Here is an 18,949-nt window from a genome sequence, read left to right on the forward strand (position 1 = left end):
GTGACTGAAGGGAAAACCAGAGAGTGTTTAAGGTGTGCTCATGATATGGTTTTTTAAATGTTTTATGCAGGGCATGGTACGTGGATGGACGGATTCTTGTTGTCGTAGTGACATTTGGCATAATCCTCCCTTTATGTCTCCTTAAGAACTTAGGTAAGATGAAAATGCCATTTTGGGCATCATGCCACTGACAGCCACACTGACAAAAAATAAGTTACTTTTCTATAAGCATCAAAATTTTTAGTGTTGAGGTGTTGGACTTTGAAGTAAGATATATGCAGAGAATTGCACTTTCAAATGTGTTTGAATCCACAGAGATGCCAGTAGGTACACAATGTATTTTTTTAAAATCATGTAACAACATTTGGCATCAAAGTCCAGCTGGGATCTTCCTTTTGAGAAAATAACCCGAACTCAGCTGATGTGACTTGTATCAGGGAATCTGTGTCACGTTCTGATTGCAACTGCACACTTTCATGTATTTTTCAATTATCACAACCTCTTTCAAAAGTAAAATTAGTTAAACTGATGTATAGGTGACCCTGAGGAAGTCAAATGGGTCAGAGCAAGGCTCAGGCCTGACCAAAAGCTAGGAGACTTGTTATGTAGGAGATTCCCAACGTGGGAGACTTCCACACCAATAAGACGTGTTTTTGTCCTGCCCAGAAGCTCACAATGCATAGCACATTTGAACTTTTCATGAAGAAGCAAAAGGAAGTAAAAGCCAAGATAGACTAATAAAATAATTTTGTGTAAGATTTCCTTTTAATTTCTTTCAGGGTATCTTGGCTATACCAGTGGATTTTCATTAAGCTGCATGGTATTTTTCCTGGTAGTGGTAAGTTCAGCTTGCTTTCTTTGTTGGATGAGTCTTAGAACCATAGAATCATTAAGATTGGAAAAGACCTTTAAAACCATCAAGTCCAACTGTCAACCTAGCACAAGTTCACCACTAAACCATGTCCTCAAGTGAAATAGGCGCACATTTTTTGAACACTTCCAGAGGTGGTGACTCCACCACTTCCCTGGGCACTCTTTTCCAATACTTTACAATCCTTTCCGTGAAAAAAATTTCCTAGTATTCAATCCATAACTCCCCTGGTGCAACTTGGGGCCATTTCTTTTTGTCCTGTCAATTGTTACCTGGGAGAAGAGACTGACACCGACCTCCTACAACCTCCTTTCAGGTAGTTGCAGAGTGATAAGGTCTCCTCTGAGCTTCCTTTTCTCTGGGCTAAATAACCGCAGTTACCTCAGCAGCTTCTCATATGACTTGCTCCCCAGACCCTTCACTGCCTTTCTTGTCCTTCTCTGGACTCACTTCAGTACCTCAATGTCTTTTTTGTAGTGAGGAGCCGAGAACTGGACACAGTACTTGAGATGTGGCCTGATCAGTGCCAAGTACAGGGGAATGATCACTTCCCTAGTCCTGCTGGCCACGCTATTTATGATACAGGCCAGGATGCTCACAATTTCACTGATATTTTAATTTTAATTTACTTTTTTTATTATTTTAGCAATTAGCTATCTTCCATTCTTATTCTAGGTTATTTACAAGAAGTTTCAAATCTCCTGTGGTGTACCAGAACTAAATGCAACATCTGTCCTATCAAATAGCTCAGCACATGAACATATGTGTAAGCCAAAGTATGTTATCTTTAATTCCAAGGTATGTTTCTTTTTATAATACTTATTTTTAATTCACATAATATGTGCACCTGCACCCCATGTTCTTAATCCAAACAGCACCACATAGGACCTGATTCTCCATGCTTCCATTTGTGATCCAGTGGTGAATGCACAATGGGTCTCCTTGCCCGATCTTACGGAGATGCCATGATGAATGTACCTTGCAGTCTTGTCCTGCCCTGGTAGTAGATGTGCTAAGGCTATGAGCCTGAGCTACCACCATTAATGCTTTCTTCAGGAGATTTTTCCTTTCCACTGCTTCTTACTATCCATACTACAACTGTGCCTTTAGACTCTTGTTCGGTAGAAGTTGAGTAAGCCACACGTGCATCCAAAGCCCAGAAGTAATCTCTGTCCTTTTGCAGAAAAACCACTTCTTTGTGACAGTGTACATGTTTCTGTAGCCATGTGGTGAACTGGACTGCAAAAAGGATACAGTTGGAAGTTAGTCCAGCAAAAATTTGGTTGCCTTCCAGTCAAATGCTTCCCTCTGTTACCAGACAGCTGCAAAAGAAGTTGGTCTAAGAGAATGTGAGAGGTCTGGGAGCAGGAGGATGGCTCCTGTCAGCTGTGCTGGGATGCAGTGCTCCCAGTGGAACAGCCCCTTATCCAGCAGGGCGTGGTCCTCAGGGCCTTACAGTCGCATTCATAGACAATGCGCATGTGTAGCAGAGGCATGCAAAAATTATTTTTTTTAAAATTCAGTCTACCAGCTTCAGTTGAAGAAGCCAGTCCAAGCACTGTTCTTTGGTTGGGGGAAACCGTCACCCCAGGTACAGAGTGACGGAACAAGAATTAGTTAATTTGGTGTGCGATAGCGGCTTAAGTGTGGGTATTCCAGATAGTATGGAAGGGCACCTTCTTCTACAGTGAATCTCAGCATTTGCCTCAGAGCCAGTGGAGTCACATCAGAAGGATCAGTCCATTTGAAGTAGGCACCCGGAGCTGATATTCCGAGGTTTGCACCCAGGGCCAACAGTTTGCCAATCATTTTAGCAACTTCAGTGTGTGAGGAGAGACAGGACAGTTTCACAGAATCAGAGGATAACCGAGGTTGGCAGAGACCACTGGAGGTCACCTGGTCCAAACCCCGTGCTGAAGCAGGACCACCCAGGACTGTGTCCAGGCAACTTCTGAATATCTTTAAAGATGGAGACACCACAGCAGCAATGTGCTATAAGTGAGCGAGAGGAGGTCACAAAGGCCTGGGCAAGGAAGGGCCACTGGAGAGCAGCCAGTGCATTTACTGAATCTGCCAGGCCTGAGCTGTATCACAGAACAGCTTCTGTGGGAAGGGGATGCCTGTGACCAGCACAAGATCTCAGAGGGTGGGACAGAGCGGCATATAGGGATGGACTCATTTTGTCCTTGCAGATTCACATTACCTCTGCTCATATCCATTCCCTAATGGAGAATGGAAGTGCCTGGGCACTGATCGTTTGTGAAATTTGGCTGAGGGCTGAAATCCCCTCAAGCTCTTAGTGGAGAAGGGGGTGAGGTACCCCTCAGAGGCCTCCTGCACTTCCTGGTGACATAATGGTCTTTCTCTTTCCCCAAAGAAAAGCATGCTCCCTCCAAAGCCCTCCTAGTCCTTTTGTTGGCCTGGGAAATAAAGGGATTCAGTCTGGTACATTGAAATATCCATTTATTTGTAAGTTCTGCATTCCTGTTCTCTTTTCTTACAGTCTGGATACGGGCTTCCTCTTCAGGACCTCAGCCTTAGCACCACGGGTGCGCACCCCTCTCCATGCCAAGGCAGGGTAGCGTAGCGGTGACCCGCCATATGTCCCTTTTACGCGTGACACTGTGCTAGTAACCATGACAGTAGCTGGGCAGGGAGACCCATCCCAGGGAGCAAAACCAGCAGCAGTGTGGCATCCAGAGCTGCGCTCTACAAGCACAGTCAGGGCTGCACTTGCGCCACCAATGTGAAGACTTTGTCCTCAGGTTGAAAGCACGCTGCTTTCTGTATTTCATTAAATATGTGCTAATTGACAGGTCTTCTGCCTTCTCAGAAGGGCTCTCAATGTTCAGTTGAAGAATTCAAAAAGCTGGGAGCTGAGGTAGTTGAATACAGAACGTTTCTTCACACCACTGGAGGAAATACTACTTCTTAACTTCTTTTCTGAAATTCTCTCTGAACAGACTGTGTACGCTTTGCCCACCATTGCTTTTGCATTTGTGTGCCACCCGTCAGTCCTCCCGATTTACAGCGAACTTAAAGAGTAAGCCTTTCTCTTTCTTTTTTTTTCTTTTTCTTTTTTTTCCAGTTAATTGTTTTTAACCATTTTACATGGAAAATGTTAGCACAGAGGTGCTCTGAGTCATTTGTGCCACTCAGAGATGTGCTTTAACAACACCCAACAAGCCCGCAAGCATGGCTGTCAGCTAGGAAATCTGGCTGTGCCGCACTGCTGGGGTGGGGGCAAGGGAAGTAGAGAATAATGCAATACTTGTGAGTTTTCTCTGGAAGTACACAGCAGCCTGGGGAGAGCCAAATTGTGCTGGTCATTATTTGGCAGAGGTGTGTGTTCCACTAATGGTGTTTGTTCCAGTGCAACTAAAAATCTGTTGCAGTACCAGGAAAATAAAAGTACTTTCAGCCTCACTGATATTAAAAGACCTGTGCTGGTACTGCTGTCTCACTGACACTTCTGGCTGGGACCAGTCCTTCTGTGACATCATTGGCAGCCCTGGGCAGCTACAGTGGGGTCCTGGGCCGCTGGGGAGCCCAGGAGGGAGGTCAGAGTCAGGCAGACCCATGAGTGCCCTCGGGCCCCTGCCACTTGCTGGGTGCTTTAAATTTCAAGTGACTTTAGCAGGTTCACAGGTGCCTATTTAGGGCATCCTTGTGTGGATTTAAAAGTCTAAGTTTAGACACTGGAGTGTAAATATTTTAGAACAAATATCTAAAGATGAAATGTTTACACTTTTACCTATTTTATAGGTCTGCATACATCCAGTATTTTCTACCCATGGCAACACGAATGTTTTTCTGCAGTCATTCAGAATGTTTCTGGGTTCTTTTCATCTCTTTATAATTTTATGCTTCTCTCATTTTGACCTTTTAATTTAATTATTGAAGTGTTTCAGGGCCGTCCTCTCTCCACAGGGTTTCACTCTGCTTAAGCAGGTTTGGCCATGGAGCAGAGCCATAGGTTGGACCCACCATTTTTTGACTTAAGCCCCAAGTAGGGTCCTTTTCCCCAGTCCTTTTCTTCCTTGTGCAGCTGTCAATGAATTCTTGTTTTATATGGAAATGCATTAGTGAGTCTCCCCAGAAATACTGTGTTTATGCAAAGACTTAAAACATTTGAAACAGCTATTGAAAAATCCAGCCTAACCATTTTTATGTGTTCTTTTTCTGTTCTTTCTCCAGCCGTTCACAGAAAAAAATGCAGTTGGTTTCAAATATCTCATTTTTTGCCATGTTTCTGATGTACTTTATGACTGCCATATTTGGCTATTTGACTTTCTACGGTAAGTACGCAGTTCTTTATTGATCAGAGTTGAAAGGGGATACGTGTAAAATCAATAGTCTAGCCCAGCTGGAAAGGAAAATCCCATCCACTTATATTAAAATACTATTCCAAATAATTTTCCTTAAAGTTTTCATATGGAAGATATAAGTCCTTTCTTCCTTTTCCCCTGTGGATGAAAAGCACAAGTGAAAGTATTATTTGCAAAAGGCATATTCAAAATATGAGGGAGAGATTTGTTTAACAGAATTGGGGATTAGCTGGGGCCCACTAAGATTGTGTTCCAGGGTCCTCACCTGAATGATGTGTGCATTGGTAACGACTGAAGCATGCAAACTTGCAAAAAATTAGACAGATTTGAGAGTAGGTCCTAGGAAATGAGTAACAAATAGGCCATCACAGGTTTTTCACTTTTTTATTGATGTGTTTAGAGACACCAGACCAAATGTTTTCCCTGTGTCCCTGGAGCTGACCTCTTTAGGTCTTGGTTAAACAAACTGGCAGTGGGGAAGCTTTGAGTATTGTCCCAGCTCAGCTACCAAAGGATGGTTATTTCAGTGTTTGAGACACACACCGTCTCTTTTCATGCATATCAATTCACTTAACAAATTATGTTGTGTCACTAAAGGGTACAATATGTATGCCCTAAAGGCACAGTTGTTAAGTAGAGTAGGATAAAATATGAATGTTGCCCAGGAAGCTATTCCCATGTTCCAGTATAATGAGAATGTTAAAAAGCAGTCTCTTTTTCCATGGACCATTGAGGGGTTACAAGACAGGTGACAAAGCTGATGTTTGCCTTTTACTTCAGAGTCACCATCAGTCTTCTCCACCCTATTCCAAGTGACCTTTTTGTTACAACCTCTTCATTTATGATACTGTCCCTTGTAAGCCACCTATTGCAAGAGAAAGAAAATAACTAAATATGAAATGTGGCATTTTTTTTCTTTCAAAGGTTTACCTATCTCATATTTGTTTTCTCAGACTCTCATTCTAAGGCCTTGAGTATACATGCGCTGAAGTAATTTGAGGTCATCTGTTCTAATTTTCCCAATAAAACCACAAATAGGCTGCAAGTGACAACAGCATCAACTGTTCTCATCCAACTGCTCCCATCTAATACATTTTCATAGAGATGTGTCAAATTAGCAGCCCCAGGGAGCAAGTGGGTGTAAATCAGCATGGACCCCTTCACTTTGGCAGGGAGGAGATTCTGATGTGATTGCCCCAGGGATCTGAGGAGGCAGATCCGTGGCGCTCCTCTCTGGGAATCTCCCACATCCCTCAAGGACGAGGGTCTGGAGTCCATGGAGGAGGTAGGGGCTGCGTCCTTCTGGCCCTCCTGAGGGGGAATGGTGGAGGAATCCCTGGGGTGTCTTGTGTGCGTCTTCCCACATCAGGCTCCCCAGCACTGAGAGCCCACAAACAGAAGCTGTGCAGCTCTGCTGGCACTTCTGCAAGTGTCAGTGCCGTGACAGGCAGCAAAAAAGACACTGAGGGAATATAAAATTCCTCCACTTGGATCATTCTTCCCCTTGAGACGGACAAGACCTTACGTTTCATATGTTCACTTACAGTGTTCTAACCCTCTTCTCTACCCTTACCTGGGTAAGAACAGTATTTTTATTGTGACCATTTCTTCTTTGCACCAATAGTACTTGTCTGTTTGCTGTGTTCTCAAAAGTGTTGCAGTGATGACTATATTTACATTGCAGAATTACAGAAAAGAGGTGTTTTTCTTCCCCTAAAAGGTCACAGTGTGGTTGGGCTCTGTGGTGTATCTAGCTGAAAGGAAAACAGACCTTCAACTGTAAGCCTTGCCCTTCACTTCCTACCTGGCTGCAGCCCGTGAGTGGTACAGAAGTTGCAGTCTGTGCTTGCAGGAGCAGAGTAAGCTCTGTGTCGCAGAAGCTGTGCATGTGCCCGGCTTGAAAACCCCACTCCTGATCTGCAGGGAGGTGGGAGAGCATTTTCTTTCTCCTAGTGGGGATTCAAGCACTGCATAGGTGGTGTTAACCTGTGGTCTCTACCCAGAAAGGTGCCCTGGGGGGAGTGTAGGCATTTTGCCACAGGATAGATCCCTCTGCCTCCAGGAATACATGAGGTTTTACTAAGTGCCAAAGATGGTAAATCAGACGTGGCCATTGAGTTCCCTTTAAGAGCTGTTATATTTTACCACCAGCTTTCTAAGATTAGCAGGCAGAAACAAAACATAAGCCTAAAAAGGGGCAGCAAGTATGTTTTGTGTCACGCTTAACAGCCTCCGCCTTAGGTTATTGCTCCTGGATATTTAAAACTTACAAAGCAAACATGTAGATCCCTCAGCAACTTGGTTTTCCTCTTGCTTAGTACATGCAGACCTGCTCTGCACTATTTATCACAACTTCAAGGAAACATTTTGGCAGGAGGTTGTATTAAAATATTGCCAGCGCCTCCCCATTAGGCACCCCCTGTGATTTGTCTTGGCTGCTGGGGCCGCCGGCTGGCGTGGAGCTGAGCTGCAGGCACTGCTGGCAGCCCTCAGGAGCTGCTGAGGGATTTCAGTGCAAATGTCAGTGTCCCACTGAGAGCTGACCCAAGATAGGCTTTGTTCTCGGTTGAGAACAGGGGCACTGCTTTTCACTGGTAGTTTATTTGCTGTTTAGACTAATTTAGTTCAAAACCTTGCAGTTTATATTAAGTTCAACCATTGCAGTGCATGTGTTTATTTTTATATCCTTTGAAACAAAAAACCAAAAAGTCCATGGAACTAATTAAAAATAGCTTATTTCACTTTACCTATTTTTGTATCTATGTATATATGTAAGCAAGCTTTTGTGTATGTCTCACTGTTGTCTTTCCTACAGTGAAAATTACCTTAGACTTAGGCACGTGCTGTCTTGAATTAAGATGCATTCCTAAATCAGGCCTCCAAAGGATTAATCTGGAATAATGGGATCATTAGGATTTTGTTCAAAGCGCTGTTTTAACTCAAGAATGTTTCATTCCATACTCTTTTGTTTACAGATAAATCACTTGTTGTTCAAGAAGGCTGTTGTTAAACAATGATTTTTGTGAACTAATTGCCTGTTTGCCAGAACACTTACCTTACTGTCTTTTCCATAGAGAGTGTGCAGTCAGATCTGCTTCACAAATACCAGAGCAAAGATGACATCCTGATCCTGACCGTGCGCTTGGCTGTGATTGTGGCAGTGATACTCACTGTGCCGGTGCTGTTTTTCACTGTAAGTAAAACTTCCTGCACGGTTTGGAAGTTGGTAATAGCTGTACACAGCATGTTTCTTCAAACCACAGTCCAGCAGTTGCTGAGACCATAATGTTGCAGCTACTAAAAGAGCTTGAGCTTGGATCAGTTTTCCGCACACCAGACTCCCCCTTAAACTTTTCTGCATGGAGAAGTTCTTCATCCAGGAAATAAATAAATTGCTTTTGGTCTTAAACATGTTTTAAATTGAATCCACAAGAGTTCTCTCTTCCTTCACATCACTTTATTGGAGGAGGCTCAGAGATGAAGTTAATTTTTAAGTGCAGAAGGATTCCAAAAGATACGTTAGAAAGAGAGGAATATCCTACTACACATGCATGTGTAACTACAGTTCTGAAGTAACAAACTGATTTTAAGGATTATTTCAAAGGACATTACATGAGACAATCTAAAATTTATGACAGATCTATGCAGCACTTATCACATGAAGAACCAGTTCAAATAAACATGGGAAGCTTTGAATTGGCTCATAGACTATTCTTGACAGAGAAATTTCTCTCTCTCTCCCTACAGGTGCGTTCATCATTATTTGAGATGGCCAGAAAAACAAAATTTGACTTAGGCCGTCATGTTTTGGTTACTTTTGTTCTTTTGGTTATCATCAACCTGTTAGTCATTTTTATCCCATCCATGAAGGATATTTTTGGAGTTGTAGGTACAGTATCCTGGTTTTGTACTACTAATAAAAGACGGTTGCTAATTAGCAACACAATAACTAGCTGTTGCTGACAGTTAACAAAACTCATTTATTTGAATTTTACAGGGGTCACTTCTGCCAATATGCTGATTTTCATTCTTCCTTCATCGTTGTATTTAAAAATTACACAGCAGGATGGATCAAAGTTGACTCAGAGGATTTGGGTATGCATTTCATTCCCATCAATGCAACACTTCCGTTTTGTCATTTTTTATAATGTGCTACGTGCAAAGCACATCTGATCTGAACATAGGTTCTTTACATTACTTTTCCCCTGTGCTTCAGTTAGCTGGCAGCTGTGCTCGCCTTTCTCCTTGGCTTACTCTGGGGGTCTCCTAGTGGAGGGGCCGTACCATGCACAGCATCTCATATTTTGGGGAGCCCTTCTCTGCAGGGTGAGGGACTCCCCTGGCTGGCAAGCAGCAGCCCTGCAAGCAGCAGTAGCTGTCAGTGGGGTGCAGAAACCCCTCCAGCCACCTCAGCAAACCTTTCAGCCCAGAAAGCTCTCTCTGTTTCTGTGAGATAATCCAGAAAGTGTGCAAAGTGCTCCATTTGTTGTATTCCTCACAGTTTTCATGGACCAGAGTCAGACTTAGGGTAGTTCCACCAGAAGCAGCCAGCTGAAATGTTATGTTAGCCCTTTGGCATGCATGAGCAGATGGAAATGGGCCTTGGAAAGATTTCCTATGAGCCCCAGAAAGAGCTGAAAAGATGCAATACTGTGTATTCCCAACCTAATGGGGCATGCACTGGAAGCATTGTAAGGTCAGACCTTCCTTTTCTGAGCAGACAGGCAGGAAACATGTGTTTCACTTGTGGCTACATCCACAGATCCCATGACGAAAGGGCTGAACTTTGATGAACACATATCCGCTGGGAAGAATATACTGATTTCTGTGAGGCTTTGGAAAGAGCAGAGCTGATCAGTCCTAAAAACAGACTCACTTAATCCTCTTTAGGGATGATCGGTGTTTAAGAAGTGAATTGAGAGAAGAAAAAAGATTCGTTTGGTGCTCAGCAAGTAATTATTAATGACGCTAATCTGTTTAATTATCTATGGGTCTTGTCTTTACCAGAAGTGCTATTTCATTTTAGTTGATAACTTTGATACCTCACCTTGTAAGTCTCCTTAAGAGGAGAAGTTAACATACTTGAATTAATTGTCTTTTCTTTTTATGCATTAATTTTCTCTCTGTTTTTTGTTTCAGGCTTCTCTTTTCTTGGTGCTGGGGGTAATGTTTTCCCTAGTGAGCATTCCCTTGGTCATCTATGACTGGGTACAATCGGGAGGCAGTGCCGAAGGCCACTGAAGTTCACCTCCTTCTGAAAAGAAGACACCCCTGTTCACTATACACCAAAATCTCAACCATCTGTTCTGTTATCTATTCCATCTTTTGTGAGTTTACTCAAATCAAATCCAAATAATTATTATCCAGTACTGAAAATACTGTTATGGGTGTATTTTCTTGGAGAAAACAGACCCATTTTTCCAACAGACATATTGAATTATCAGATCAGTGATAAGTCTGTGTTAATTGTCTATGAAGCTATATAGAGCATTGCTCATAGGAATTCATCACAATTAGTTTCCCCTCTTCCACTCATGAACTGCATTGTTTCATTATTGTCATTAGCCCTTCATCCACAAGTTCTGCTCCTTTAGAGCAGCAGCACCTGTTGCTGTCAATTCCAACTGGAGTGATGTCCGTTCACACCCTTCCCTCCCTCTTTTAGCCAAAACTCTGCTCTTTAATTGTACACATCTGGTTTGTTGGTTTGTTTGTTTCTTCTGTTGCAGTTTCAGGCAACATTTGCCTCACTGGGTCAAGTGTAGGATTGTGGATACAGGCATGAAAAGCACCAGGAGAGCATAACTGAGCATTATATAAGCATAGGTCCTAAATCCGGTGCTTCTCTCTGGTATTCTGCTGGGGGAGCCAACCCCAGGGCTTGACCTGTTTATGGCTTTTGGGAACAGACTGTGTGTGTCTTTGTGATGGGGTGCAGGGAGCAAGAGAAGGATGGACACCACCACCAGCCACCCTGGCGCACTTCTGTTGGAGACTGACCAGAACTAGACTTGACCCCAAACCATGAGTACTTGAGCCTGAAGAGAAGCAGATGTTCAGAGATTTCCATGGGAAGTCTGCATCTTCTTCAGCATTAAACTGTTCAGTAATGTCCCGCTGCTGTCAGAAAAAAAAAACTAACCTCCAGTTTTATTAAAACCTACACATTTAATCATACCTCATGCCTTTTCCATTCTAGGATTCATTTGTACATACCTTACCCTCCTCCCACTGAAGTCAGCAGGATCTTTGACAGCAGTGGGAGCCTGATTGGACTCACTCTCTAGTGGAAATTGAAATCTGTAACATTTCTTTAAATGAACAGAAATACTTTTTAGTTTTAAAAGTTTCATTTACATTTTTCATCAGTTCTTCATAACAATTAAACGACTTTCAATTACTACTAGCAGAAACACTGTAACTTGCATCTGTTGTCCACAGAATAAGCATTTGCCTAATGCCTTATAGCTGGTGTAGAGAACTACTTGTAGAGACTCAAATGCTGAGCAGACATCTTCTATTACTGCACTGCCAGCAGCATAAATGTGTGCACTTTGTGTCATTCACCGTGTGAGCCAAAAAGTGTCTCAGAATATGAATGTGGCTCCCACTGAAAGCACTGATGGCTAAAGGGAGCCCCTGTCAAGCCCCAGGGCTGAGTGATGCTCTCAGTATGCTCGAGCCATATCTCTCACTATGTAGTAACCCTTTTGTTCCCAGTAGCTGGTTCATTGACAACTCCCATTGTAACTGTGGAAGCATACTGTCATCAGCTGTGAGGAACCTGTCATTGCAACTTGCTCTTTTTAAGGTTAGGGATGGAGTATTTGGGGTCTTTGGATTTCTGGGAGCTACTGAATTGCCTCAGTTGCCATGACTTGAAGTCACTGAAAGTTGGGACCACAGAACGCATCTCAGGACCTTGAAAGTTGGTTTCTAAGGGTAGCATCCAGAGAGGTTAGTTTAAGGCCTTCCTTAGAATTTGGGCATTGATCTGCAGTGTTCATGCTGCAGAAACTAAGCCTACTAAGCCCAGACTTCCAGATCTGTACCTCAGCCCAGGCAGTGAGGTATCTGCCTCTGATGATACTCCACTGTGATCCAGAAATAATGCAAAGTGGACTCCACAGGCTGCCCAAGTCCTTGGAGTAGCCCAGCAGCAAGAACAAAACTGGAGGCCTTCTCCCTTCAGGCAGAGTGACCTGCTAGACTGCAGCGCAGGGTTCCTTTATTCTTCCTTCCTCCTGGCCCCTGAGACCTTCACTCACAGGCTCCCAGCAAGATCTCCAGTGCAGCATCCTTTCTCCCAAGGATCCCCTAGCCCAGCCTTTAACACATGAACTGCTGAGATACCTGGGACCACTGGGCTATTGTCCCTTGTGCTTTCCTGTGACTGGTCTCAGACCCTGCGATGGTGCAGGTCACCAGCTCTCTCTGTGCCATCTTTATGGGACTGATCCCTGCCCTTATTCACAAAGAAGTCCATACCACAGCCTACAAGACCAAGTGTTAGGCAAGCTCTTGGGAGAAGAACCTATGCTTCGTTCCTATCTCTTTGCACTTCACCCACCAGCTTGGCTGTAAGTTTGTGGCTCCTCTTTTGCAGGCACCCAACCCTCAGTGGTCACTGCAGCAGGAGCCCAGCATCTCACTCCATTCTCTGACTCAACTTTCTGAGGTCACATTTCAGTTTTTGAGGTGCCTTATAATCTCTCTGGATCTTATCCTGAAAAACCTAACTCAGACCTGAGGATGCTGTACAGTGTTATCCTTAAGATGCTCCAGGGCTCTCCTGCTTCCCTCCCCGCTTTATCCTTCTGCTACTGATTAATGAGCAGCATCGCCCTGTGCATCAGGAGTTGTGAGAGAGGAGATCCTGGGAACAACTTTCAAGAACCCAGCTATGAGCTAGAGGTCTGATCTGCTGCACAGGGTTCCAGCAAGGTCTCATCTGTGACATCTCCCTCCTCTCCATCCCCCCAAATAATCTGTAGTCTTCTGTTTGAAATACCAACCATTGAGTTTTGGCACCCAACTTCCTTCGACTGGAAGGGCTGTTGGGTCACTGATTGCTCCTTTTATATTCCTAAATCTCTTCCATCACTATTGCTTTCTCTCCTCTTTGCTGTTCTGTCTTCTCCTTTTTCCCAGTTTATTTGTATACTGGAGTTTTACTGAATAAATAGGGAGAATGAGCTGAGTGTGCATAGAGTGAAATTACCCAAGGTACTGGACCACCAAAGCAAATCTTAGATACTGAAAAATAGATACCCAAAATATTAAGTCTTTAAACAGACTTTGCTTCTGGGTCTCTTAACTAGGAAAAAACCAAACCAAACCAAAACAAACAAACAAACAACAAAAAAATAATAAAAGAGAATTTTGCTTAAACTGATTTTCTGGCATCATATTTATAGATATTTATGGAAAGGTATCATGTGTTTATTGATGTCTGTGGTAATGAACGTGAAATAACTTGCTTTTTGTTTTTTCATCAGGTTTATACATTCTTAACAGAATGCAATAGACCCTGCTGTAACTGTCAACATCAGTGATGGATGACAATATTTGTTTGAGGTTATCTGTAAAATGTACTGCTGTTTTTCAGTTCATTTGGAATAGTGAATCTGTAGCCAATGATTGTATGAGTCCCACATTTTAGCTAGGATTTTAAAAGCACAGTGAAATGCTGTATGAGTTTCTCTGTTAAATTAATAGGATCCAGAGTACCATATCTACTTAGTAGGGAGTAGCATGCTTTCTTTTCATAGAGAGTTTATCGCTATTGTGAGCACTGCAAATGTCATAGACTGGATGCAGAATTGCTCCTAATAACTGCAACAAAAAAACCTTTAAAATTCTCATTTGCATAATCACAACAATCGAGTGGTGAGGGACAAGAAAGGACTAATTAGAAGCAGGGGCTACTAATGAGATTGTGAGAGTTAATCCTACACTTAAAAGATGGCCTTGCTGCCTCTCCTAGATAACAGCACATTGCAAACAAAATAGTCATGGGCTTAACCGTAATACTGCTGCCCTTCTCTGTCCCATGGCACACATACCTAGTAAGTAAAACACAATAAATTGTTATTCGAGAACAGTATCTCAGGAGTAGTGACCTCTCTGGGTGATGCTTGCTTCTGGTCGAAGGGCCAGTACCAAATCCATGCACCAGCACAGACCTTTTGTAGAGCTGACATGGACCAAGTGGTGCCTGGCCCATGTGCAGGCCTGGGGCAGAACAGCTGGTCTCATCCTGCGAGGTCAGGGATGGGGATGCTCATCCGCTCCTGAGGGCTGCTCTTCTGAGGCACATTTGAACGCACAGCCTGTGCTCCACTTGAAATAGGTCACATGCAAGTGTGAGTTAGATGATCCGTGGGTTGAGTCTGTACGTCTGCCTTACAGTGCATAAGCGCAACACAGTTCTGGTATTGAGTATTAACAGTAACAATGGTATCTCTAGCTTATCTTTAAATGAAAAGGTTTCTTTGCTTGAACCTTACATTAAGGCTAAAGAGCATCTCGGTCAAAACAAAGCTCTTTTCATGTGGTGGTGTCCCACGTCCAGTCCTACTGTCCCACCCCAGTGCCTGTAGGAGAAAGGCACCGCAGAATGTACTCAGCTCCATCAGCAGCTCTAAGAGATGGCTTTATCAACTGGCACCAGGGTGCTTTCTTAAACAAGTCCCTAGAGCCCTTGGTGCTGGAAAATCTTTATTTCCTATAACGTACACAAAGAATGTTTTATTTGTATCTAATGTAAGGATTTGTGTAACAAACTGTGAAAAAAAAAAAGAATGAATTAATAAAAAGTACAGGGCTGGAAAGGTCTAGAATTCACAAATTGTACACATGCCTATGTTTCTCAAAACAAATCTATGCAGTTGTGTTGTATTGTAGGAAATTTCATTTTTATGTACATATATATTGTAAATAAATAGGATGCTGTATATTTTTGCAGTTGTTTTTCCCCTATGATATAGAAGTGTTGAGATAGGCTCTGCATATTAAGAGTAATTTAAATAGAAATACAAATACTTTAGCTTCTTAGTAAAATGCATATCCTTTTCTTTCTCCCAAGAGTACACAAGTTAAATCCTAAACTTGAAATTACAATTACATCACTAATGTGACAAGAAACAGAAAAATAAAAGGTCCAGTGAAATTGCTAGGATTAATTCCAGTGCACGACTCCCTGTTTTCTCAAGAGCAAGTTTGTCAGTCTTCCTGGTCGGTAAAATATCTCCCTTGTAAAAGGCCCCTTTGGTATGCAGGTACCTCTTGCCTCCTAAGCCAAGATCAGGTGGTAGTAAAGTGTTGAAAAGGCTTTATGCAGAAACCATGGCAAACTGCAACCAGCAGTTTGACCCAGCATTATGCCATGTTGCATCCAGGCATATATTTACCCAACTAACCCGAACAGGTCAGGGCAAAACTTCTGCATTTCCATTTTCAGCTATCAGAAATGCGTGTACTTCAGAAAACAAATACTACAAGCAAGGGGTGGGCAGCAACCAGAGCAATTGGAATTGGTGCCATTTCTAACCCCTGCCCTTCCTGCAGAGTCCTGTGGCTGCTTCTCCGCCACAGACCCCGCTGTTCTCATGCAACCAAAACACTAATGCCTGAGGATGCCAAGAGCATCCCCGGGCAGGGACTGCTTGCACATCCCACCCTGTGAACAGACAGAGGCCAGTATTTTGGTCATGGGATAGCTGCGTGTCCAGGGGTGAGGGTGATGGGGGGGAAGAGCTGTGTGCATCCCGAGAGTGCCTCCATCAAAGGCCTTGTATAGACTTTCTCACTGGTAAAGCATGGAAACATGTCTTTTTCAGGATTGCTGAAAAATGGAGGTTAAGGAAGTGCATCTAAAAATAATTGGGGTTTTTTTCCATGTTTACTTTATAAGCTTGGATGAAAATGAAACTTGAAATAACATTTGCTTTCACCATGAGCACAAATTGAGGAAAAAAACGTATATACAGTCAGTTCTACAAAGCTTTTCAAGTTAATACAAGTGTACATTTTATTTTCAATGTTATAGCCAACAAAATATAAACTGTAAAGGTATTTTTCCACAAGACTTGAACTTTAACTTGTTTATAGAAACCTATTTTTAGTGTCCCAATATATGTTATGGCTCACCCAGATCCAGTATGAACAATACTGTTTGAATGATGTATGCTTGATACAAGCTCGCCTGTAATAGATTGTTGAAGTGAGTCATTGGTAATGTTTTGCTCCTGTTAATATCACCTGTTAACTTTGTGCTGCTCATATCCAAATAAACAACGCCGTTTTTTCTGTTTCTGTGTGTAAATAAAAAAAAATTGTATTGAGTTCTATAATCTCTCTGTTAACTCTATAGTTTTTAAACATTAAAATTGTAATCTAAACTAATGTTGGGACCATATTCTTTCAAAGGAATGTGTATGTATTATTTTAATAATTTGAATAGCATATGCTCCCTGCTGTTTATGCAAGTATTATCACTGAATATAGGGCATGCAGCTTTTGCGAAGCCAACTATATTAGATTTGGTGCAGTATATGCAGCAAAATATCAATAGACATCTGTGGAGCATTAAAGTGAAGTTTCTGATACAGTTTTAGAGGGACCTGAAGCTGGGGCATATGGTCACCGTGGTCTGGGGTTGCTGAAGATGACAGCATTCCTAAAAGACAGTACTTGTTTCTGCCTGCTCTTTGAAGACTGTCCAAGTGCTTGCCAGTCTGTTTCAGGGTCAAGTCAGGCAGTTCAATTTCAAGGACTGCTGTTAGAGTTAGGTTTGAGTACAGATGTCAAACTGGTACCTGGAGTGACTAAGCCTTTGCCAGACTTTCTCTGTCTGCTAGCAGATGTATGAGGAGATTCCCAAAGACTCAAATGTCTTAAGCATTCCCAGATATATCTACCAAAATGTCTCTGTCAGAGTCTTAAAGGTTCTGGAAATTGCTAACTTTTTTGCCTTTGGTCATGAATTTTACTAGTGCTCAGGTCGTAGTGACCACCTACAAAAACAGCTCTTGGCTCAAGTCCTATAAACAACCCAAGAGCTTACTTGACTGCATGGGATGAGTACAGCTCCCTGGGCCCCTCTGCAGGAGAAGTGATGGGAGGATTTATGTATCAGGATCTCTGGCAAGCCGTTGCCTGGTCCCCAAGCCCAGGGACATGTCTTAAAGCCATAAGTCAGGGAGCACAGAGGTAGAAGCTTCTGCACTGACCTGGTCTAATAGCCCCTTCTGTTTGGCATACATTTGCACCCACTTCTCTACCCAGCCAAGCTTAATCATCTCGTAGCCATACCTTAAGACATAGGAACATGGTTTATGGAGCAGAGGGAAAAGCAGAAACTACAGTTACTTTTTTCCTTTCTTGCAGAGACTACAACAAACATCTGTTGCCTTCTGCAGTGCAGTCTGACAGCCTCACCTGAAGTTCACCTAAAACCACGCAACCAAACACCAGTCTCTTTTCCAGCCACATACTTCTACCGTTGGCTTGGCACGATCTTCTTGTATCCCCAAGGTCAGCCAGATCTCTTGAGTTCATCTGACCTGTCCCTATTTGGGAATGAAAAAAAAAATGAGAAAATTACTATTTCCTAGGGCAAGCAATGCAGCCCTGTCTGAAGGAAGAGATTCCCCCATGTGGTTCAAGTGGGGTCTTAGTTCAACTGAAATTCATGTAAAATTGCATTTAATCTTCAGGCTGAAGCCCAAATTCAAGCAACTGTTAAGATGTCTCATTCCTCAGTTTGCCAAGAGCTAAAAGTAAGCACTCATGCCAAGTTTAAGAAGTGTGGAGAAAGTGGGGATGGTAGGAACAGGGACAAGTGATAAGTCCATTTCCAAAACTTTCTGGCCACAAACACATAATAAACTTAGCACGGGCTTTGCTTCCTGCACCCTGTTGTCCTCAGACCCATGCAAGAGAGCAGCACCATTTGCCTTGCAGTCAGCTGTGGTAAGTATCTCTGGTTCAAACACCAACTTCCTAACATAGATCCCAGTGTGGTTAGACAGAAGTTTTCAAGCAGCCCAGCATCTGTGTTTTGCAAATATTAAGTGCCATGCATTTCTCTTTCAGCTTACAGTTATGGAAAATGGAGACTCCTAAAGATGGTGCCCTGCTAAATGCCATGGCACTGGCAAGGGACAGTGCTGCTGTCTTAGTGTGCCTCAACCTTGCCATGACTCCCTGCTTGAAAAACATGTGGTTACTGGTTTTCTTGGAAAATGGTGTTGATCGGCCAAGGCTTAGGCAATACAGCTAAGCAAATAAATTGTGATGGGCTGGGGTGGCACCAGCCAGCCCTGTCTGAGGTTCAATCTGCAGAGCAAAGCCACCTTGTGAGTTCCCTGAGCTATGGGCTAAGGGAAGCTGCTGTCTTAGAAAAATGGAGGAAAGTGTATCATCAACATGAGTCAGAACGTATCCCGGAGACGAACCACGTCCCCTCCTTAGAAAATGCCTGGCTTAAAGTCTCAGATCCTTTTCCCAGAGGTAACCAGGTCCCCCTCCTCCTGCCTGCCATGTACCCTTGGAAGAGCATTTCCCCGGTGGGCAGCAAACCTTAAGAACTGTCCTCTTGCCAGTTATGAAAAGCTGGTGAAATTTACCTAGTTTTTTGTGGAGATTATTACTTCAGACTAAACTTTTCAAATGTACCAGGTACTGACCGTGCCCTTGACATGCTCCCATATGCTCTTCCTTCCTGGACACCTTTTGGGATCCATTG

The 18,949-nt window shown here is 43.0% G+C and overlaps 1 protein-coding gene across 2 annotated transcripts in view; it reads left to right on the plus strand.

Moving 5' to 3' along the window:
• The window catches only part of SLC38A1 (solute carrier family 38 member 1), a 42,025-nt gene extending 25,420 nt beyond the window's left edge, over positions 1-16,605 (plus strand). Inside the window, exons 8-17 of one of the 2 annotated variants that reach the window (XR_003530273.1) lie at positions 71-153; positions 780-838; positions 1,547-1,669; positions 3,835-3,914; positions 5,069-5,169; positions 8,274-8,392; positions 8,947-9,088; positions 9,197-9,294; positions 10,339-10,526; positions 13,698-16,605. Coding sequence is in view for 1 of the 2 variants with exons in the window: in XM_027659066.1 (XP_027514867.1) it covers positions 71-153; positions 780-838; positions 1,547-1,669; positions 3,835-3,914; positions 5,069-5,169; positions 8,274-8,392; positions 8,947-9,088; positions 9,197-9,294; positions 10,339-10,440 (907 nt within the window). In the remaining variant the exon portion in view is untranslated. Of the gene's footprint in view, positions 1-70; positions 154-779; positions 839-1,546; positions 1,670-3,834; positions 3,915-5,068; positions 5,170-8,273; positions 8,393-8,946; positions 9,089-9,196; positions 9,295-10,338 lie in introns of both variants that reach the window. The other variant, XM_027659066.1, reaches the window with a different exon arrangement.
• The last annotated feature ends 2,344 nt before the right edge of the window (positions 16,606-18,949 follow it).

The sequence above is a fragment of the Corapipo altera genome, unplaced genomic scaffold, assembly GCF_003945725.1.
Source record: "Corapipo altera isolate COAL_440 unplaced genomic scaffold, ASM394572v1 1, whole genome shotgun sequence".
In the NCBI taxonomy this organism is placed as follows: Eukaryota; Metazoa; Chordata; class Aves; order Passeriformes; family Pipridae; genus Corapipo; species Corapipo altera.